Below are 23,949 nucleotides of genomic sequence, written 5' to 3' on the forward strand. Positions count from 1 at the left end.
GCTCCATGAGCCCTCCCCACCTCCGCGAGAAAATGCCTGGGCACAGTGTGTGAGGACTTGTACAGGTAACCTCTGCTGCTCTGCCATGCCAGGCCTGGGGGTGTCCACAAAAAAGTGCAAACGCCACCATTCCAGATGGCTAGTTTTAGTCGGTCCCGGAAATGCCAGTTCTGACATCATCGACTATTCTGCTCACTCTCTCCCACCTCGCTGCCTTCTTTGGAGCAATTGGCAGTTTTCGCTGACAGAAGCGTTTTGGTGGGGAATTTAGTCACAAAGGGAAAAAGGCGAGGAGGCACGGCTAGTGTTTGTTAGTGAGCAAAAGGACATATCATATGAAACAAAGTTTTAATTTTTATTTTACATATTTATACATAAAACTCTCAAGGAACCAAGTGGATCCAACAGAATGTTAATAGCACATCTAAGAATGAACCTCAAGTAGTCAACATTCACAAAATGTTGAAAACTGATTAAAATATACGTAGTATGGAGAGCTACGACTTCACTACGAGGCAGGCATGGATTTTGACTTGTATAGCACCGTCATTTACAGTTCCTCTTCAAAACTACAGTGAAGAATGAAAGTAGTCAATGGTAAAATACTGCTCCAACTTAAAGTCTCTAAATGATAAAAATAAAGTTAAAACTACCCTCTGCTTATCCACTGTTGGTGGTGGTGTAAGTACTGTACATTCCTTGTAACAATATTTTATTAAAAGGCCTGATATTAAGTGGCACGAGTAAAAAAAATAAAATAAATTAAGAAGCGAAGGCCAGTCACGGGACAGTAAGCTCGGACGTTACCAATGACTAACACTGATGTCTGTTTTTGAGCCACCTTTAGCAACAGCATTTTTCACAACCACAGAAGCAAAATAAATTCTAGCTCTTTCTCAGGCAGATGACTCCCTTTCACTTCGCGGGCATTTTCTCCGCCATGTGCTTCTGCTGACTCTCAGCGTGTCTGCAAAATCAAGAAGACAATCACTCAGCACTAAGAAGAGAGAGCAGACGCGTTCCAACCAACAGCTACCCCGCCCTCTAAACCAAGATTCTGCGCAAAGACCTCCAGCCAGGGAGTGCTTCCTTCAAGCTCAGTGGGTGGTCCTAGTTTTTATATTAGGTGATCATGATTCCTTGCTTTTGTGGCTCACAGGACTCATTTAAGGCCGGCAGCTATTAATACAGTGAAGAGGGAAAGTGCTGTGTTTAAAAAATGTCCAGAGGTAAGTATCTGGAATATTTAACTGGTGGATACTCAACTGTGTTCTCTACATGCCAGGCACTGCATCCAGGGCTGAGTAAGGCTGTGAGGTCTTTGGAGGGAATGTTCCAGGGAAGACAGCCAGGCAGGAAACAAGTGTCAAATGAAGAAGGGACAGAGAGGAAACGGGTATTGAAGGTTGGACTGCAGCTCAATAGTAGAGCCTACCATGCAGGATTCCCCAGCAGGCTACCCCAGAAAATAAAAAGGTAAAACAAATTAGAGCCAGGTGTTACACCCGAGTGGTCCAGTGTTAGCTGAGCAACTATTGAAACACACACAGATTGAGACATTAACTAAGGCTGACAGGAATCTGGAGCTAGTCATCTAATTTGTTCTCATGAGAGCTTACGTCAAAGACATGATGTAAAGCCCTCTGTGGATATAAAGATTTCTCATACTAGCATAAATTCCCCCACCTAAGGATATAGTTAGGACAATAAAACAGGGCCAAAGAGAGTGTGATGTGAAGCTTGGCCAATCCAGAAGGTGGGTGGTGAGGACCGGAGGGGAGGAAAGGCCAGGTTTTTGGCAACCCCCGGGACAGGCACAACCCAATGAGCTGCAGGATCTGTAGGCTGCCAAAGTTCTGAAGGAGGACTTTAGGAAGTGACAAATCTTGTAAGAAGCTAAGGCTGTGGTTTTTAGCTGTCATCAAGGTTTGGGGGCAGCATGTGTGCTGTCTGAATGTGGGGAGTCAGTGACTCCACGCTTAAAGCCCCAGTTTCATGCAGAATGCCTCCTGTCCATGGTACAGAGAAGACAAACCACAGGCAGTTTCAGAAACTGGGGAAGTGACAGCAGCATCCTTGCCACATGCAGAAACCCAGGAACAAATGGCAATGCAATTTAGCAATCAAGGAACCCAGAGAAACGCTGTCATTGGCTTTCCCTCAAACAGCCAAGAAGGCCACGGCCTGCTGATGGGTATGAAGAGCATACAGCAGATTGAAGAGCATATCATTTTCATATTATGGTCTGTGTGCATCTCAAGCAAATCCAACTCAAGAGACATTCTGGTGTTCTTTGATGGAAGATTCACTCTAGCTAACTGAATTACATTGCTTGTTTTAATGTCCATCTAAACACTTGTGCACACAGATGCATACTCAAGAGACTTTCTTCAAAGGAAAGAAAAAGTGGCAGGCCATAAACTGCTTCAGGAAATACCACAAGCTATGTGTTCTTCTGAGACATAGAAAGGATTTCATTAAAATTTTAAGAGGGAAAGGATTTCAATAAACCCCTTCATTAATTATTTTTATATGAAAGCCCTTTATAAGATGTGTGTCATCCAAGCCCTGCATAAACTTCTCATAAACAACCATTCCTGAGGACCTACTACATGCATGGCAGGCCCAGTGCTAGGCTCTGGAGACACAACGAAGAATTCAAATGCTGTCACCTCTGTTTTCAGGGCAGAGAACTTATAGTCACCTGGAGAGAAATAGCAGACAAATGCACCCGTGTGGTGAAGCGCCTCATGGGGAATGAGCAGTGTCTCGGACACAGAGGCGGGACACACGCTGGGCGTGGCATGCTGCCAGCTGGTGCCACTCTGTGGCGCCCCTCACAGGTTCATGTGCGGCACACACAGCATGAATGAGTTGGGGCTTGTCTCCAGGGATGGTCCTTTAGAGTCAAGCGCTCCAAGGTTACAACGACTGACCAGATTTTGGTGTCGTTTACTATAGATATTGTTTCAACGACATTGCATGATTAGAAACTTATTTTGTCACCTGTTCCTCACTGAGGCAAAGTCCCGCGGCAGGGCTGAGAGAGCTGGCGCTACTTGTCTGTTTTGAGTTTCTGGGGCACATGCTTAATATCTTATGTCACCGTGATGAGCAGAGTTGTTTCTTGGGGATCCTCTCCTTTCTCAATGCATTTCTGGGCTTAACAGCAACTGTTATCTCCTGGTTTAAGAATGTCACATGGACCATCTTGGAAAAGGTGCCAGTGTTCACTTGAAATTACGGGTGTATTTACAGTATTTCATGTGCGTATGCTCATCATCTATAACACACATGTATGATACATACTACACATGTATGGTGGAATTCCCTGACCAGCACAAGTCTGATTCATCACCTACAACCTGATAGGCAGCTGGAGCCATGTCCAGCTTGACTCTCAGACCTCAGGGTTTCCCCTTGGTGACAACAATCTGGTGGCACCTGGGCTGTGGACAGATGCCAGTAATCAAGAGCTGGGCCACATAACAGCTGGTGTCTCTTTGTGGCACCAATCACGTGGCTACTCCTGTGCTGGGAACAGTAGAATGGAATGGATGAGGGCCAATTGTCTCGGGGGAACAGCTTTGCTGGATGAAATCCTTCTAGGCTAGAACTGTTGCCCTGATTTAGGGGAAAATGTAAGAAGTCCTCGTGGACTGCCAGATATCGCTACTGCTGGGCTTGGAGATGGGTCAGTGGGTAAAGAGCTTATCTTGAAAGTATGAGAACTGGAGTCTGGAACCTTTAATTGCCAACTCTACACTGTAGGGAGAGATCTTACGTACCTGTAGTGCTGACCACGCCCAGATGGGCATAGTCCCAGATATATAGAAGATTGGGGGGGGGATAAAGAGCTGAGAGGAAGGGGACTTGCTCTCTCTTGGGGTTTCAGATGGGTTTTGGAGAGCATTGAGTGCTGACCTTGGGTTCTCATGTAAGTGACTTCTCCCTAAATAAATATATGACATTCCTATCCTGCGTAGGCTAATTTTCCTCAATACTACACAACTTGGAGTTATCGGAGAAGAAAGTTTTGATGGAGGGATTCCCAAGATCAGATTGGCTAGTGATGTCCTCATTGTTAACTGATGCCTGATCACCCAAGCCCACCGTGGGTGGTACCATTCTCTGGGAAAGTGGTCTAGGACTATATGAAGAAGCTAGCTGACCATGAGCATGAGTGAGCTGGATACTGAATTACCCAGCAAACAGTATTCCTCCATGGTTTCTGCCTCAGAGTTCCTGCCCCAACTTCCCTCAACAATGGACTATAACCTGCAAGATGAAATAAACCCTTTCCTCCCCTAAATTGCTTTGGCCATAGTAACTGTTGCAGCAACAGAAATATAAGTAGACTATCACAGAAAACTGGACCAGTAGCATGTTCTGCAAACCCAGGACTGTTACGTTGAGATGGGACCTGGAGATAGAATTTCCAGAAGCTCAACAGAGAGCAAGACACCCTGTCTCAAGAAAGACAAGGGCAGACACTCAAAGCTGTCCTCTGACCTCCACAAGCAAGCTGGAGCACATGCACCCCCCCAAACATACAGATTAAAAATAATGCATTTCCTAAAGAGGATTTGGGGCCTTCCTCTTTTCTAAATGGTAAACATCGATAGCTATTTGGTGAGTTAGGTACAAAAGAAAGGATTAAGTTCTGCAGAGCTAATTCTTGCCCTCATCCTTCAACTCCAGTCTACCCGAGACCTCTTTTGTCCTTTGGAAGAGAGTCAGACTGACCTGGTCAAGTCTTCTATGTCCACCAGCATGGCATCTTGCTCTGTGTGCAGCTCATCTCGGATGAGGAGCAGCTGGACCAACTCTTCATTCAAACCTGGGTCAAAAAAGGGAACACTAAAAACCACATCAAGCTACACCCAAACCAGAACATGCGATTGTGTATGGCCCATTACGCATGTTCACAGACACAAAAGTGTGTGTGTGTGTGTGTGTGTGTGTGTGTGTATGAAAGAGAGAGAGAGAGAGAGAGAGAGAGAGAGATCTGCATGTGTGTGGATGTACGATTTTACATGTGTAGGTGCGCATACATGTCATGTGGAGGTCTAAGATTTGTGTTGGGAGTGACTATTAATTACTCTTTCACCTTGAAGATAAGGCCTTGTAATCAAACCCACCGCTCACTCACACAGCTAGTCTTGCTAGCCAGCTCACTCTAGGGATCTGCTGTCTCTGTCTTCCCAGGTGGCATTGTACCCACCCAGCATTTACACAGGTTTCTGGGGATCTGAATTCCAGTGGACACTTATATTAGCTTCCTGTATGTGCTGGTGAAGTGCCCATTGGAGCAGCACCTGTTTATAAAACCGAAGAGGCTCTGAAGAGAAGGGATAAACCACAGGCTGAGCATCTCCTATCTGAAATGTTCAGGACCAGACATGTCTCCGCTCTTTAAGGTTTTTGAGTCTTGGAGTATTTACACAACTATTTAGATAATTCTATAACATAAAATATTTGATCAGTTAAGCACCCCAGTCCAAGATATGAAGCGTTGGATATTTCAAAACATTTTGGGCTTTAGATTTAGAAATACCCAACATGTGTTTTCAATTCATTCTTAATACAATCAGAAAAGAAATCACTAGCTGCTAGAAAAATAGCTTGTTAGCAAAAGCAGGCTTTAGAGAGATGGCCCAATGATTAAGAGCACTTGTTGCTCTTACTGAGGACCTGGGTTTGGTTCCCAGCTCCTACCTGGCAGCTCACAACCTCCTGTAAATCCATTTCTAGGGGATCTAATACCCTATTTTGTTCTCTACAGGGACTGCGTGTATGCAGTATGAAGACATACACACAGGCAAAACACCCACACCGATAAAATAAAATTTAAAAACTATGTGCTGCACAAATGTCTTGAAGAGAAAAATCTGGGCTTTGAGAAACTGTGAAGAGCAGTTTTATATTAATTTATTCACCCTTCATCTTTAGGAGCTCCCCAGTCTCTAAGGGGATGCCTAGCTGGGAGAGAGAGGCAGGCACATCCAGGATGCCCAGGGCCTTCCTTCTCACGGCTCTAGGGAGGGGTATTGCTCTGAGGACATTCTCTGAGACACTGGAAAGTTAGGGTTAGTGAAGCAGGATGTGTAAGAGCTGAAGAAAGACATCTGGAAAACAGAGTGCAATGACAGGATCCCTGAGCCCTGGCCCTTAAAGCCAGAACTAGACATATGAATATGGAAACATTCCAGCCCCACCCCCTGAAACCAGCGGGCTGGGTCACCGTGGTTCAGGAACGAGCAGAAAGCCCACACTTAGGTTTTTCCCTTAGAGAAGCTAAGAATTACAGCTATTAGATCCACGCACAAGGGAAAACAGCCATTGAAAAGAGCTGTGAGCAGACACAAAGGGAGGGGGTGGGTTTGTTGCAACTGGCATCTTTCAGAGATTTTGACTTCAAACGAGCCCTCTGTGCTTTCGGTTCAAAGAGTTTGCATCTTGAAAGGGACAAAAATCATACACAGAGCTCTAAAAATGCATGTTTCCCCCAAAAGCACTAGACAGCAACTTTATTACTTAAAGTCTAGAGGAAGCTGCTTGGGTGGTGAAGTCCAGCAAGTCCTCTCAGTCCTTGGACGAGTAACAAGCCTAGTGATTAAACAAAATTAAAGGTAATTCATATCCTGTGAACCTAGGGTTTTAAAAGTAAAACCCTAAAGCTAGAACATGGTGGCACACATCTTTAATTTCTGCACTTGGGAGGCTGAGGCAGGTAGATCTCTGAGTTCCAGGCAAGTCTGGTCTACAGAGTACAGCCAGGGTTACACAGAGAAACTCTGTCTCAGGAAAAATAAACAAACGACAAATAACAAAACAAAACTACAATATTAAAATCCTAAATTCTTTCTCTTGATTCCAAAATAATTTTATTTAGTCACGACTACATCTCAGTTTTTATTTGGATATAGTTGAAAAATATCGTTTTCAGTTGCTCCTGGGTGGCCATATCTACACCACCCAACAGAGAGCTTGTACATCTGAACACTTAGTGCAAGGGAGATTTGTGTTTGAACCTCCCCCCAGCCCACATGAAGTTTTAAATTTCCTATTATGAAAATGTCAAACTAACAGTGGAGAAGTCTGTTTCATGAATCCCCACAGACTCCACCGGCTTCAACAATGACCAACTTGAATCATTTCCAGGACCATTTTACAGCAATTACAGAAAAACAGGGTCTTACCTCTAAATGCATCAATGCGCATCTCTAAAAGAAAGGGCTTTTTAAAATTCACAAGATTCCCATACCTTCAGCAAAGCTATAATAAGTGTAAAAGGTCTATATGAATGCTTTGATGGGCATTTCTCTTGTCTCTTGGAATTCTTTTCAATCTTGTAAATCCATAGGATTATAAGTCATATTCTGGGGGCTGGAGAGGTGGTAACACCATCGGACTGACCGTGCTGCCTCATGGGGACACCATCTTTCACTGGGCCAACCACGGCCCGCTCTCTGCAGGACAGATGACCTCTCCACCCTCTCTGGATGCTTCTGTTGAGGCTCTTTATGGCGGGGGAGGGGCTTAGACTCTGTAATTTTTCCATATTTGCAAATATATTCAGTGTCATTTGACGTGAGCGAAGGCGGTGACACCTCAAGCAATGTGTAAAGGGATGGTTGTGTAAAGCTTGTAGCTACAAAGTTTATTTCACAGACAGAGGCATGTTAAATACACGCCCCGTGCTAGGAGAGAGCAATTTAAAAAGGACCCGCAACCATGGTGAACCTTGGACAATTCTGAAAGCTCCTGATATTTTATAGTTAGAAAAGAAAAGAAACAGTAAAAGATCCCTGGGTTATTTTGACCTCGCAAACACATGGAGAGTCCAATGAAGACACTCAACAGACCTGAGCCTGCCATGCAGCCTCGCCCCTCAGCATTTTCCATCCCGGGCGGATCTCCCACTTACTTTCAATCTGGGAGTGGAGGTCATTGACGATCACTTGGAGCTGCCCGATAGTCATGTCTCTCAGGTCGGTGGGCTTTAAACTTCTTTTCATCAAACATTCGCTTATGTGAGGCATGTGTGGCAGCTAAAGATACGAAAGGGGCAGTGGGTGAACAGAGGCATGAGCAGAGCCTCAAGGCCTGGTAAAGACCCTGTCTGCTCTCAGGAGACCACCCCATCCACCTGCATCTATCCCGGTTTGGAGCCTCTAGGCTTTCCCAGCCTCTGAGCTTCCCAGTGGTGACCCCATAACTCACATCCTTATCTTAATATGATGCCCGGATGCATCCCGAATGATACACTGTCTGCAACACAGGCTTTCTGATTGGTCTCTGACACTCATGAGTTATAGGGAACATAACTGACAGGAATAGCATGGATGAACTTAGCAACACCAGCTGGTATTTAATTTTTTAGACCATGTCATCAGCACCGTGTGCTGTACTCTGAATGCTTTCCTCACTGCATCTTCAACAATCATGCTCTCATCCGGGTGCTCTTATCCACACCGCACGCGTCAGACCCCTGCAGCAGGCCAGTGGCGGAGCCTGCTGTGACTGCTAAGACCAGGGCGCTAATTCATTACACCACAGCGTCTCCCTTGAAGGACAGAAGTGAGGACTGGCAGCAAGCGTGCACTGTGATAGGGACACAGGAGGTCTGAGTCAAGGACAGAGTTTGCGTCTGTGAAATGCCGCCCGTGTGTGACAGTGGAAAGGAAAAAGAAACAGGCTTCGTTCTTTCTCAATTGCCAGTGCTTCTGACAAACTGCCTCAGAGAAACCCAGGTTTGCACAATTCTGGGAAAGAACCCGTCTGCAGCCCCAAACGCTCGCTCGCTCACTCGCCAGCCCGGGCTGCTTACAAGATCAGCGACCGGAGACTTTTTCCTGTTCTGTTTTTCCACTTCTACTTGCATTTTGGCCATTGGTTTGGCCATGGCAAGGGCCATCTTGGCTTCGGCTTGTAGCTTCTTTTGCCTGGTGAGGAAGTCCATGTCGTCTAGGGATTCTGATTCCTCCTCAGTTGTGTCTCTGTCGGAGTAGGAAGAACTCTGCTTGCTCTGTGAAGGAAGAAAGAGCAGCTGCAGACATCGCTCCAGTTGCTGAGCACTCAGGGAAGGGAACTAGCAACTAGGTCCTCTCTAAGCATGGCTGGTGTGCGTGCGTGCGTGTGCGTGTTCTGGCAGCAATTCCACTATTCACATGATCTCACCATGGCCAGTCAGTCACACGATACCTTAAAAATGGTCTATTTGGAATGATTCTGTTTTGAACACGAACATAAAGAGTGGTAGAAGTTATAATGAAGTTACATTTAATTATGGAACCCAGAACCAGGATCAGAGATGGTCTTCTGGGAGCAGGCACCTAATTACATCTGCACCACAATCACAGACTTGTTGGTCATTGGTACGAACATACAGCTCAGAGGGGAAAACATAGCAGCAAGGATTCATAATCATTCATGACTCCTGGAACGTGTTGGAAAGGGCTGAGCTCCTAGTTCTAAGCCCAACATGGAGGGATCTTTCACACATATATATGCATGTGTGGAACAGAGTTTTCTTATTGAGCCTTGGTGAGCTTGAACTCACTATGTAGCCTAGGCTGACTTTAAATTTGTGACCTCCTGCCACAGCCCCCAAGCACACACTACCATGCTCACCTGCCTTTTATGGTCTCTAAAAGCGTTAAGTGATTTCTCTCATAGTCAACAACTTTAATAAAGCTTTATTTCTCCTCATTGTGTCATGACTTTGTGCAGTCAGTCAGTCAAAGCATGCAATCCCAAGTGCTTCCTCATCTACCCCGGGATGGCTGCTCCTGGGTCACCACAGAGTGAAAGGTCAACAGCCAGGAGAGAGAAGGAGGCAATGCCTTAGCTGGTGGCAGTGTGGACTTACCATGGGAGACAAGGGGGTGTCCAAGCTGGTTTCAGTCTTACTGTCATCTGCATCACTGTCCTTGTCACTGCCACTGTCGTTGACAAAACATATCTGGAGATTCATCCCACTCTGCAGTCTGGGCAGAAACAAACAGGTCACTAATTCTACTTAGCTATTTGCTATCTGGTTGTAGTTAATTAAACCGAGTTTACTAACAGAAAATAGTTTTATATGTTCTGCTCATGGAGACATAAATGACTAAATCATTCTGCCTTTCCTTTTTGGTTGTTGAGACAGGATTTTGCTGTGTCGCCCAGGCTGGCAACCCCGCCTCAGCCTACTCTATCCTACAAATGGAAATCTTATTAGAGCACCTCCTAGGGTTCCATTCTTTTTTCCACATCAGTGGGAGTTTCAGGTTTATGTTATAGCATCCTGTGAGTAGCAAACACATGGTGAGCACACACACAAGGAGGCTTTGTGTTTACAATTCTGTCAATCATGATGAACAGACTTCAGCCAATAACATGTATGATGCTATTTAGGATCCTGTTGAAAAGGACAACCCAAAGAAGCTCACGAGAGACAGCATGCCAAGACTACAGCTCTCTGCAGAAAACCGCCTCCCCCTCCAGCAAGACAGGACCATGTGAAGGAAACCTTTCTTTAAAGTCAATGACAAAAGCCAACAGAGAAAGCTCACTTGTGCCACTCAAGGACAAAAACACCACAGGTTTAGCCACTCCAAGAAGCGTAAGGAAATCCCAAGGTGTTCAGTCTTAGGCCGCATGTGCTTTGCACGCTGCCTCCCATACCCAGCAGTTTGAGGACCCCCGAGACAGTCACCGACAGAAAGGGCGAGCACCGGCGATGAACATGGCCACACCATGGGGCTTGGCTGCAGGTCCTGACCGACTTTTGAAGGTGAACTACATTTCAGCACTATTTGGTGATTTTCAGCATCTCTAATACCTCAGTCTTGTGGAGAAGCGAGTCTCATGGAGGGGAGACTCCTGTGACAGAAGGGACCACAGAGAGCCAGTCTAAGCCAGTTTTGTGGCAGAGGACACCAAATTTGCTCTGGTGTCTACTGCCACAGAGAGCTAATCTAATATCTGATGTTTGTGTATGGTTTTCTTTGTCCCAAAGATGGAGAAGCTTTGCACGAATTGCTCACATGACTGATTTTAAAATGTTTACTTGATTGAAAACACAGAATCCATTTAACTGTTCCCCCAACCCATTTAGCCAGCACTGCAATTAAGATGGGTATGTACTGCCATCTATTGCTGAATTCTATAATTACACCAGCTCAAGCTTGTTTATTTTCCCTTCAAAAAAAGTGGCCTCTCTCCCAAGTAAATCCAATATTATCCTCTTCCAGTCTTCCTGACAGACAAGAAGCCCAGGCCCAGGGCTGCAGGGAGGCAGGTGCTCCAGACATATGAACCGTTTTCTTGTATCCACTTTCCGGAAGCTGGGCACAGGGACAGGGACTCTTGGAGATAATACGGCTTTTTAAAAGGAACTCCAGAGTCCCTTACCCTAACCCTGCTCACCTATTCACTGCAATCCCTGATGCAGCCAGCCCTCTGTGGACTGCTGATGCAGTCCATAACTAGCCATTCGTAAGCAGCGGGCCCTCCAGGTGTGCCGGGACATGCTTCCCTCAAACTTGATCCATCCAGTATGTTCGTGTTTCCTTTCAACCCAGACAAACCGAATTTAACAAATTTGTGCTATCTGTAGTTTGTCTATAAAGCAGAATAAAGCAATTTCTAATGATAAAATGAAGACAGAGAGAAGGGACGTATTTTAAGGGCTAATCTCACCTGATCCTAGGATTACTTAACATTTCCTCATGTGCAATAAAGTTTCATGAAGAAGCATCTGGCTGCAGGAGATAAAGATTGGGAAAAGAATATAAAACAACCAGCAACTGGCATCCCAACACCAAGTTAAAGATGCCCGAGGATAAATACCTTCATTCTGAAGAAAGCGTGTTTAAAATCCTACAGCTCACCTCCAAACCGGTCAACCACCCCACAGAGTGTCTAACCTAGGAAAGGATGAGGAAAGACTTGGCAGCTGGGGGAAGTGGAGGAAAGCCTCGGGTACAAACTCACAAAACCCCCTTAGCAGCACAGTAGCCCCGCGGGAAACCGAAGGGAGCTCCAGCAGGTCAGGGGTGGCTTGTAATCCCTTACAGTGGCAGTCACCAAGCATGTTACTCACGGGAGTGGGGAGCGATGTGACATCATAGCCGTCTCAGAGAGGGGTTTACTAAAGACATCTTAACTGGGCTCCTGTTTCAAGAGGGTTTGTTTGCCTTTAACCCCATTTTTAGGAGGAAGACAGCTCTGGGTAAACTCAACCATATTCCCTAAGCAGAGGCCTGGCTGTGGGGTGATGGGGGCCAGGTCTTCTGAAGTCCTCTGTGCCATGGAGATAATCCTCATCAGCCTTCCAAGCTGGCAGTGATATATGGAGCTTCTGGGAGATTTACTTCTGAAAACTGCGCTTCCCTGGGTCTCCCTCGTGCTGCCTCAGGAAACAGCAAGGAAGAACCTCCACCTGCCTATGGATCTCAAGCTCGCATTGCTCATTAACTGTCTACGGCCAGTGCTGCTTGGGAGTCACAGCCATGCCGTGCCATTCATAACTCAACATCTCCAACTAGTTTGCGGCCAAGCTGTTAGAATACATTATTTCAGTTTATTTGAATGGATCTTTGATGCATTATTCAAAGGTTTTATACATAATGAATAATCACCCATATTTTTCATGCCATTTTTCTGTTTCATATTGATTTCAAAGGGGGATAGAGCATAAAATATGGATTATAACTACCCAAGGGTATGTATAAATGCATTTCATTTTTCTGGGACTATGTCACAATGAATGGGAGAACAAGACATTTTTGGATGAGCTTTAGCTATGCTCTATGTGGGATGGTGCTGAGTCAAGAGGAGGCACCACTGCTTCGTAAGAACCGTAAAATACTTCTTCATCCCAGTCTCTCCTCTCTCTCTCTCTCTCCCTCTCTCTCCCTCCCTCCCTCCCTCCGTGTCTTGTAGACTATTACTTTGAGAGCTATGCAAATGCCTATTGATGTTTTTAAAAATGGTGAAAAAGGAATGTGACTTCTACTTTTTCATATTTGTTATGAAAACACAATGCTATCTTATTTTATCTCAGTAGTATTGTGTAAACATTCTCTTGCTGTGAGGTATCACCAAGAAACAGGAAAATACTCTACTGTCATGCTGTCTACGTATCAGCTACAAATGCTGTTGGTTTAACATATGGCGTCGTCACACAAAAGCACTGAAACATGCTTTCTTAAGCATGTGTGTAGGGGAAGGGATTGCTTGGTTGCCAGTCTGTCCATGCATGCATCAGACAACAGCTCCAGAAGCTCCACAGCACCAGCAACTTGAGCTGAGCGCCTGCTGCCCGTTCTGGACAGGGCACACACTTTCTAATTTGCAACAGTCCTGCTATGCTCTGTTGGTTTTTATTTGGATTACTTCACTCATTCCAGTTTCTTGTTGGACCCCACAGGCATTTTATGGTTCTCAACCTCTACAAGTGGAGGCAAGGCAGTTAAGTGAGGAATAAAAAAACAAAACAAAACCAGGTCTTCCAACAGGTAGCGAGGGCTGGAGTCATGGGTTAGAATATGTCAGTGGAAGTGTGAAAATACCCACACTGAAAGGGAACATAGGACAATTGGTGGACACTCCTTGTTCATAAATGTGAAAGCAAATGCTTTTGCTGCCTGCACGTTAATCAAGAAAGCTGTTAGTCAGGAATGTTAGAGCAGATTCAGATGAAAGGTAGCAAGGCTGGCGGGGGGGGGGGGGTGAGCCCAGGAGAGATCGTGGAGGACCATTCTCCAGCAGCTGTGTGTCCAGAGAAGCTAATAGGTATTTCTACCTATGCGCCCAAGAGTAGGGGAGCGTGTTGTTTATGCCTTGTCCCGACTCAGCATCTTAAAAGGAAAGGAAATAAGTCGAAAGGCAGTGGATGTGTGAATGAGCCTCTCAGAGTTTCCTTCTCTGACCCTGCACACACGTCCCCTTCTGCTCCCACCTCCTAAGTCTAGTTGTCAAGCCTTCTCTCTGCACACTTTCAAAGCACGGCTAACGGGCTGCCAGGACCTCGCGGTCACAGGCTCTTCTCGGCGGCTTAGGCACCGGCAGAAGAGGGGCCGTCCACCAGCTTTCCTTCAGAGAAGCACCGGCAGAAGAGGGGCCGTCCACCAGCTTTCCTTCAGAGAAGCACCGGCAGAAGAGGGGCCGTCCACCAGCTTTCCTTCAGAGAAGCACCGGCAGAAGAGGGGGCCCGTCCACCAGCTTTCCTTCAGAGAAGCACCGGCAGAAGAGGGGGCCCGTCCACCAGCTTTCCTTCAGAGAAGCACTGGCAGAAGAGGGGCCCGTCCACCAGCTTTCCTTCAGAGAAGCACCGGCCATTTCCTAAGCCGGGCTCCAGAGAGCTGAAAATACGTGCACTCCTCAGACAGCTGCTGGTTCTCACTCCACATCAGTGTCAATTTCCTTCACTAATGACCACTTCCGCATAATTGAATTTGGAATTACAGGATTTTAATGTCAGGGAAATGTATTTTCGCGAGAAATACTCTCTAGAATGAATGGAAGGCTAGGATGGGCCCTTTTAGGATAGTAGGCATAAAATAGCCATCTCTCTCCGACGCCAAATGTACTCTATTTTCATCCTAATTGAGTTCAGCCTATTTATGAAATGAAAAGTTACCATTTGTGAGCATGTATTATATGGCAGGCACTTTACCCCCTCACTTAGACAGGGAGTGTGGAGTGAGGACCTTGCTTTACATGTGAAAACAAGCCCGAACAGGAAAATGCTCACAGTGGTGTGTGCCTCCCTTGTGAGGGCTAGGGCGCTTTAAGGAGGGTAGAATGAATTTGTAAATGAGGAAAGAAAGATATGAAAACAGAAACAAAATAAAACCAAACTGAAACAAAAAGCTGGAAACTGAAATGCCTAAGAATAAAAAGTAAATTATGATGAGCTAGCAAACACACACCCACACACACACAGGAATAGCTGTGAAAATGGCTGAAATGCCCTGATGCAGTCCTAAGTGGGGACAAAGGCCATAATCAGTAGCTACAATGTGATTTCAGTTATGGTTCAGCTAAGTGGCATTTGGGAATAGTCACCTGTCGCCTCGTGCTGAGTCTGATGAGTTCTGTCCCCAGGACTCACCAAAATGGAAGGAAGCGGCTCTCATAAGCTGTCATCTGGCATCCACACATGTGCCATGGCAACGCGTGCTCCTCACCCCCAAAATACATAGACATAGTGTAGTGTGTTTAAGGCGTACGTGAGACTGGAGGAACTACACTTAAGAACTTTCTGACGGAAGATGTAAGTGGACATTGGCTTGTCTCTCTTGGATGCCCCTGGGTGGCCATGTGTGGGCACTCAGCAAGACTTAAAAAGAAAAGGGGAGAAAATGGGAGCTGGTGGTTGAGCTTGCGTGCTGGCGGAAGGAGAGTGGGGCTCAACGTTTGACAGCTGCAGTCTGACTCAGACCACGCTGAAGCGGGCCTGTGACTCAGACATGAGTCAGCCCGAGCTCTGATTTTGGCAGGCTGCTGCGGATAGTGGGAGAAGACACGTGGGCACTTTGTAAGTGAACATCTCTGTGGACAGGCTCGTCCACTCATCCACAGACACCTCCCTGTCTCAGTCCTACTCCTTTCTCTGCGCCTGCAGTAAACCATAGACCCCAGCTAACTGGCAGAACTCTGTGTTTCTCCAAGACAGCCGACTTACTCTACTTAGCCTCTGAATCAAAACATCCCTCTCTTGCTGGCAGCTGCCAGAGCCGTGCGGGGTAGAGATGCAAGCCTTCCTTTGTCAGGCATCTATGTGGCTCCAAAAATATGGCAGATGGCAGTCAGTACTTGGCGGTTTTGAGATGAACTGGATTAGTCGGCTGTGTTTGTATTTTGCGCCTCTGAGCTCCACTCTTACTTGTAGGTGAATACTTCAACACACTTTATACTTCTCAACATGGAAACACAGCTTTCACCCCTATTATGATCATACCAAGAAACATTCAGAGGTTTCTACTTAGGCGTGGCTCTATGGTAAGCTTTACCTTAAAAACGGCCCTTTCAAGATGAACTCCTGGGGAGTTAGATGACTCAGGGTTAGGAGCACTTGTTCTTGCAGAGGACCTAGGTTCCCAGCACCCACCCAGCAAGGGCGTCACTGTGGGGACAAGCAAGGCTTGGTGTAGGTACACGGGGAATTCGACTCTGATGGTGACACGTTCCAGGAGACCGTCACCAAATGACAGAGTCTGCCTATGACAGGAGCGCTGAACTCATGGAGTCACAGCACTGCTGCTGCTTACATAGGACCTGCAAGTGATCACGTCAGTCAGCATTCTGGCACGGAGGGGGGATGGGGCGCATGAGTCCCTACCCTTGACTGGGAAGCTAACAGGTGGTGAGCTCCCGGGGGAGGGGCACTGGGCTCGTGTTACGGGTGTGGCCGCTGGCAGGTTGACCACGCTTCAGTGGGTGCCTGCCACCCATGAGCACACGGGCGGCACACACTGGACTCTGTGGATTGCTAAGACAGCAACGACGAACACCAAACTGGGAGGCGGTGAGAGGTGGGGGCGGTTCTGGAAGGAGTTAGGGGCGGAAGCAGAGGGTGAATAGGATCAAAATAATTTGTGTGGAGTTCTCAAAGAATTGATAAAAGCATGTAAATAAGTGTATATCCAAACAAGTCTAAAATGAGTCCTAAATGCTGAGAGGACATGTAATTGGCAGTGGTTTTTTTTTTAATTTTTCATGTGTCATAATCAGCAGTATGTGGAAGCAAATAAAAATGTAACAGAAACAATGATAGCAAGTACCAAGAGAGCGGAGACCAGGCACTCTTTGGGAACTTCACTCGCCTTAAAGAAGGCTCAGTTATCACACCCATTTTACAGATGAGACAGCTGAGGCACAAGTGCAGTCATCAGCAAGTGCTACTAAATGGCACTCAGGATTCTGAGTCAGGTCCTCTGGCTCTTAAGACACTGCCATGCTGCCTCCTTCCTAGGGACTGATTCAGACAGCACTCTGGAGGTTACTGCTGTCAACACAGTGAGGAGATGCATCATTTCTTTGTCCTCTGAATGGTTGTGGGAGGACGAATCTGGGAGCAACTGAAGAGAGAGGTACCAGAGCCTGAAAAAATGGGGTACTATGATGCAAAGGTAGTTTTTCTTTTAATCGTGTTTTTACTGATACTTTGTATCTATCTATCTATCTATCTATCTATCTATCTATCTATCTATCTACCTACTCTACCTACCTACCTACCTACCTACTTATCTACTTATCTACTTAACTGGGGGTCTATTATACATCCGAGAAGACACAACAAATTATGGCCACCAGACAGCCCACCCCCATAATCTGTTTAAATAGCAACATGTAAGGGCTTGTGTTCTCTACAAACCTCTCCGATGGGTTTCATGCATGTGATAATCTACAAAAGAACAGTCTTACTGGCACAGGAAAGTTGTAGAAGATTGAACTAAAGGATGGGGCTGGCTGGGGAAACAGTTAGGTTGAGCCCGGTCACCAGCCTCGACAGAGAAGGAAGGATGCTGCTCGACCTCCAGACGACCAGCTCACTGCTGTCCATGGGACTCACTTCTACTGGCAGCATTTGCACACCCAGGGCCCAACACACGCGCGTGACCACCGTCTAAAGGGAGCATACATTTCACGGATGGTATCATGAGAACATGTCAAAGATCATGCAAAACGAAAGCTAATTCCTAGAAGCTCTTTTAATTAAACATTCAGCTGTCCACCGACGCCAATTTTAATAAAACATGTAGCCCTTGCCCACCCCCAGCCCCTTTTGCAACAGCTCAGGCAATTGAATTCTCATTGTTGATAATTCCTAAGACAGGGTACAGCTGGTTATGCCTTTAGCAAGATGTCAAATTTAGTCTGCACAAAATTAATTGCACCTAATTAATCTGGGGTCACTGGCATTATTGTAAAGCAAGGCTATTTCTTAGACAAAGAAAATTTCACAAATACCAATTTGCTTTTCTTTCAGATTTGTGAAAGAGAAGAATAGCTTACATAATTAAATTTGCTTTGCTATTTTAATCTTATTACTTCTCAAAAGGTCCACTTTAAATCCTGCCTTGCTTTTGGAATTGTGTAATATTTGAGAATACTAGAGGCCTCCTTGAAACAAGGGAATGCGAAAAGACAGGTTTTCTGGAGCAGGCCAGGTGACTGTACAAGCAGAAGTAACAGCAAAGGCAGAACCACAATTTGCTGTGGCGCTGGTACCACCAATGTAAACATAAACAACAACAACAACAGAAAACAAACTAACAGCATGTGCATGAGATTAATGTGAACTTTTAACGATGCACCACACGTTACCAATAAGTCACTTTAGTATGAACCTCCTGTCTCAAGGAAGATGCTGCAGAGTGAATCTCACTGCACTTAGACAGGTCAGCCTTTCTCTCATGCTGGGCTGACACAACCACTCCACTTACTTCCAGGAAATTATGCAAAAATTATTACTGTTAGATTCAAGACAGTGATTCATTTTCCTGGCAACTGATGCTGCCTCAGTGTACATATACACACACACACACACACACACACACACACACATCATGCACTCACACACACTCACGCACACACACTTACATGCACACATACTCATAACACACACACACTCAAAGCCCCTGTGAGTCTCTTTTCTTTACAGCCTCCTGAGGTCACTCTTACAGGTCTGAGTTGGCTCTGCTTCCACCTCCTACCCAACAGAGTAGATAGCATGCGTTTGTACTGGCCTCACTTCAACCATTCGCCCACAAACACAGAAGACCAAGGAAGAAATGAATTTTTATTGGGGGATGTCGGGATGGTTGATATAAGTAAACAGTAATTATTCAAACCAGCTGCTCAAAAATACTCCGGGGAGTTTGTTTTTTATCATACAGCCTGGAGGGAAGGATACATACAGTTCGCCAGGGCTACTCGGTCGCTCTTCAAGCGTGATCAAGCAGACGGCTATTTAAAATGCCTTTATACTGATGTACAGTAAAGAAAACCCATCTTGAGTTAAGGTAAGAAGAGGTGAAAAACCAGAGCTCTCTGTGACTACTGTGAGGGAAGAAGAAGGGAGGGGAGAGGAAGTTTTCTTTGTAATGGCAGCTTGGGTGGCAGTGTTGAGAAGCTTCTGTAAAGCAAAGGACACAGTCAGCAAGACAAAAAGGCAGCCCACAGAATGGGAAAAGATATTCACTAACCCCACATCTGACAGAAGACTGATCTCCAAAATTTACAAAGAACTCAAGAAGCAAGTCTCCAAAACACCAAAGGATCCAATTAAAACGTGGGGAACTGAACTAAATAGAGAATTCTCAATTGAGGAATATAAAATGGCTGAGACACACTTGAGAAAGTGCTCAACATCCTTAGCCATTAGGGAAATGCAAATCAAAACAACTCTGAGATACCAGCTTACTCCTGTCAGAATGGTGAAAATCAAAAACACCAATGACAGTTTGTGCTGGAGAGGATGTGGAGAAAGGGGAACACTCTTCCACTGCTGGTGGGAGTGCCAACTAGTACAGCCACTATGGAAATCAGTATGGAAATTCCTCAGGAAAATGGGTCTGAGTCTACCACAAGACCCAGCAATTCCACTCTTAGGCATATATCCAAAAGATGCCCATTCATACAACAAGGATGTCTGTTCTACTACGTTCATAGCAGCATTATTTGTAATAGACAGAACATGAAAGCAACCTAGATGCCCCCCAAATGAAGAGTGGATAGAGAAAATGTGGTACATTTACACAATGGAGTACTACTCAGCAGAGAAAAACAATAGAATCTTGAAATTTGCAGGCAAATGGATGGCACTAGAGGAAACCATCCTGAGTGAGGTAACCCAGACACAAAAAGACAAACATGGTATATACTCACTCATACATGGATTTTAGATATGGATTAGGGGAGTGCCACCTTACAATCCCAGTGCCAGTGTGTCTGGGAAACAAGGAGGTTCCCAAGAGAGATGCATGATACCCCAGAGAAGTGGAATGAGGCAAGATCTCCTGAGCACATTGGGAATATCGGGGGAGGGGAGAACCAAGAAAAAGAGAGGGGGAATAAGAGGAGGGGAAAAGAAGGTATGGGGGAGCAGGAAGGTTGAGTTGAGGTAAGAATAGAGGAGATCAGGATGAGAGATACCATAATAGATCCAGTCATTATAGGCTTGAGATGAGAGCTGACACTAGTGAGATTTCCAGAGATCTACAAGGATAACACCAACTGGCAAACTAAACAATAGTGGAGAGACTACACTAATAGCCCCTCCTTGATGATAGGGTTGATGACTACCCTATATGCCATCCTAGAACCTTCATCCAGGGATTGATGGAAGCAGAGACAGATACCCACAGCTAAACACTGAACTGAACTCTTGGAACCTAGTGACAGAGATGGAGGAGTGATGAGCAAAGGGGTCAAGATCATGATGGTGAAACCCACAAAGACAGCTGACTGGATAAGGGGGGAGCTCTTGAACCCCAGACTGATGGCTGAGAGGCCAACAGGGAACTGAACTAGACTCCATGAATGTAGTGCCAGGGAGGAGGCCACAGAAATCACTGGGATTTGGGTAGTAGATCAGTGTTCACCATGGTTTATAAATGAGCTTTGGGGGCCCATTCCAAATAGAGAGATTCTCTCTCAGCCTGGACACATGGGGAAGGGCCTAGGTCCTGCCCAGGATGAAATGGCAGACTTTAGAGATCCCCCAAGGAGGGGCTCACCCTCCCTGGGGATTGGGTGGGGGCTGGGGGGGGCTGGTGGAGGGACAAGGGAGGAGGAGTGGGAGAAGGAGCTGGGACTGACATGTGAAACATTCACGTTTCTAATTTAAATAAAAACATATATTGAGAAAAAGTGTAGATTTCTTAGATGCCTACTGCTGATGACCTTCCCATCGTGTGTCCTCGGAGCACGTTCCTGTTTCTTCAACACGAAGCTATTTAAGCTCAAAATGTAGACACTGGTCATTAATGTGGCCAATGAAAATTTCTATAGGGAAGCATTATATAAAAGAAAATCTGGGAGTGATGGTGTGTTTTACTCTCAGCATGCCCAAGACTGCAGCAGGAGGATGGGAAGGTGAAGGCCAGCCTTGGCGTTAAAGCAAGACTATTTTCCCTCCCAAGAATAGTACTAAACCTGTTATTTCTTGGAAATCTCATTTCAAAAAATAGATAATCCACTTTCCTTATTTCCTATTAAGCAGTTAAGACCTTTTTCAAAATGATAAAAGAATGACAAAGATCATACCGTCTCAGTTTAAGAAGGTGATTATGTCTGGATTAGCAAAGTTTGAAGGAAAATGTGACACTCCGTGTATGCCACACTCCAGTACCAGTCAGGTCTAATGAGCTGTGTTATGCAGCAATAGCCCAAGTTCTCTGGCTATAACACTAGGCATAAAATGTCTTTATGGGATTATTGTAAGCCTAGCTTACATTTAACAGCTTGCCACTTTAAAAAAATGCTTTAAGAGAGCTAACACCGTCTAGAGAAACCCAGCAGTGCTGAAACCTAGTGGACCAATGCAAACTTAAACTCGGAGGCATGGCTGGCACACTCAGACTTGACACACTCAGATTTTCACACCCCTCAGAATACCTCGCATACTGAATATGACTAATTTTTTGCAGGCAAATCCACATCCTCTAAAAGCAGATTAGTTTTGCAAAGACCACATTCGCTTCAGCAGGCTGGGCCTTGAAGAGCCAGCTAACGACATCAGATCCTAGTACTTGGGTGGTCTGTACTTGTTAGCCGCAGCTAGCCTGGTGCTTACTGTATTGGCCTCAAATTCACTGTGGCCTCTCTGGCTCGGTCTTCCCTGTGCTGGACCTGTGTTACCCTGCCTGGCTCTGCTGATTAATCTGAAATCTGGCACTCCGTTTCATCTTTTTTTTTTCTAGTTTAAATTTAGATAAGAAACAAGGTTGCTTCACAAACTCCGTTTCATCTTGAGGACTGATCTCTTCAGGGTGTAGACTCACGACAGGCCTACCTGGTTTTGGTTGTTTAACTGACCCAGCACATCAGCTCTGGTACATTTTGGTGTACGGTATTGTTAAGCTGACAGTCTCAAGTACTTCTGTAAGAGGCAAGGTGTTTGCAGCCCAGTGAGAGCTTCTGTTTGTGAGGGGTGGGAGGACAACAGAGAAGGTGGTGGGAGACAGGAACCAGAATTCATTATAAGCATGTATGAAATTAACAAAGAACAAAAGCAATCAGTAACACATAAAAAATGCAACCCAATAGGATGTTATACAATAGGGTTATGTACCAGCAACCGAGCCTTCCTGGAGTCCTCCCCAACCCCACCCTGAACCCCCATTTGTGGGTGAGGATGGTCAAACAGAGCAGATTTTCTATTGACAAGAGGCAGTGATGTTTCTTAGAGCTAGGATCCTTATTAAATATCATCTCAGAACAGAGATGAGCCCATCTGAAAGAACAGACTATAAATACTCTCTGGAAGGCAAGCCAACAAGTACAGCTTGCTACGTGCTGCTGTGAAGCACATTTGTGTTCGCGTGGCTGTCTCCAGGGGGAAGAGGCGTCGGTGCTTTTCCAATTTGGCTCTGCTGGAAGTCTCGGGTGGCTCTGGGAATTCTAGGGAGGGGATGCCGAGAGGCACCAAAGGGTGGCAGGGTGGGAGAGGGAAGGATGGGGAAGCATCTCCAGGCCATCAATATTCCAGGCACTGCAGCTCTGGACCTTCAGTACGCCTCGATCAGAGAAGGAACAATTTGAGAAGGTATTGCTGCTGAAGTCGGGTGTGGTTTTGTGCACTTCTTTAATCCCAGCACTGAGAGGCGGGGGAGGGCTGCTCTCTGAGAGGTTAAGGCCAGCCAGAGGGGCATAGTGAGGGCCTGCCTTAAAAACAAACCAAACCAAGACAAATATCGAAACCATCCATGAGACTTAGCTGCAGGATAGTGAGTACCACCACCTACCTGCTCTTCTGAAACCCTATTAAGCTCATATCTGCTAAGGGAAGTATTTCATAGGGTGCGTTTGCTTTAGGCTCACAGGACAAAGAGACACATAGTGAGGGTGGGCGGAGGGGATCAAGGAGTGATGAATCTTCAGATACCACCCTCCCCATGAAAAGAGTTCTGTATGCCTTCAGCAATCACTTGGAATGTGACACTTTTGAAAATTACCTATACTGTCACTCATCCAAGCAGTCTACAGATTGGTGGCATGGTCATCAGCTGGGAGTGGCCTAGAAATGTGGGGTTTCAAGCTCAGCCGAGACACACTGAATCTGAACCTTCACTTTAACTCCCCAGGCAACATAAAAACATGGTAAAGGATCAGAAGCCATTTCTGTTTTCCTGGCAAAATTGAAACCTTATCATACTTTATTTCAAAAGGAAAGCTATGCAAATTACCAGTAGCATCTTGAAACAAGTAAGGACAGGTGAGTAATGATATCCTAAAATAAAGACCAAGACCAACTGCTATGGAATTTCCCGCCCAGTTCTGTCACTGTCTTGCCCCAAATGAGCACACGGACAGACACTGTATTCACTATGAAACTGTTGGCCGGTAACTTGGGCTTCTTACTGGCTAGCTCTGTCTTAATTACTAACCCATACTACTAATCCATGTATTTCTGCGTGGTTTTCTCTTCCCGGAGAACACCTGGCTTACATCCTCTCGTCTCGGGCTCGCATAGTGACTCCTCTGGGGCTGCAGTTCCCAGAATTCTCCTCCTCTGGTCGCCCCACCTATCTCTTCTGCCTGGCCACTAACCACACAGTGTTTTATTCATCAACCAATGAGAGAAACATACACAAAATAAAATCTCCCATTAAAAAATTAACTGGCAGACAAGCTAAGGACAGTAATAAACATTGAATGATCAAAGTGAGAATGATATTTCTCATGTAATGGTAATTCATTGCAATCAACCATATTAAGGAGGGGGGA

At 45.7% G+C, this 23,949-nt stretch overlaps 1 protein-coding gene across 5 annotated transcripts in view; it reads right to left on the reverse strand.

Annotated features, from left to right (window-relative positions):
• Positions 1 to 336: 336 nt before the first annotated feature.
• LOC101844513 (IQCJ-SCHIP1 readthrough transcript protein) overlaps positions 337 to 23,949 on the reverse strand; it is a 608,362-nt gene continuing 584,749 nt past the window's right edge. For all 5 annotated transcript variants that reach the window (XM_040752659.1, XM_013124967.3, XM_005085698.4 and 2 more), the window contains 5 exons: positions 9,875 to 9,992; positions 8,834 to 9,031; positions 7,931 to 8,054; positions 4,747 to 4,840; positions 337 to 967 (listed from right to left, as the gene is read on the reverse strand). In XM_040752659.1, coding sequence (XP_040608593.1) covers positions 916 to 967; positions 4,747 to 4,840; positions 7,931 to 8,054; positions 8,834 to 9,031; positions 9,875 to 9,992 — 586 coding nt within the window. In that variant the 3' untranslated portion in view covers positions 337 to 915. The remainder of the gene's footprint in view (positions 968 to 4,746; positions 4,841 to 7,930; positions 8,055 to 8,833; positions 9,032 to 9,874; positions 9,993 to 23,949) is intronic.

The sequence above is a fragment of the Mesocricetus auratus genome, unplaced genomic scaffold, assembly GCF_017639785.1.
Source record: "Mesocricetus auratus isolate SY011 unplaced genomic scaffold, BCM_Maur_2.0 Super-Scaffold_100009, whole genome shotgun sequence".
Taxonomy (NCBI): Eukaryota; Metazoa; Chordata; class Mammalia; order Rodentia; family Cricetidae; genus Mesocricetus; species Mesocricetus auratus.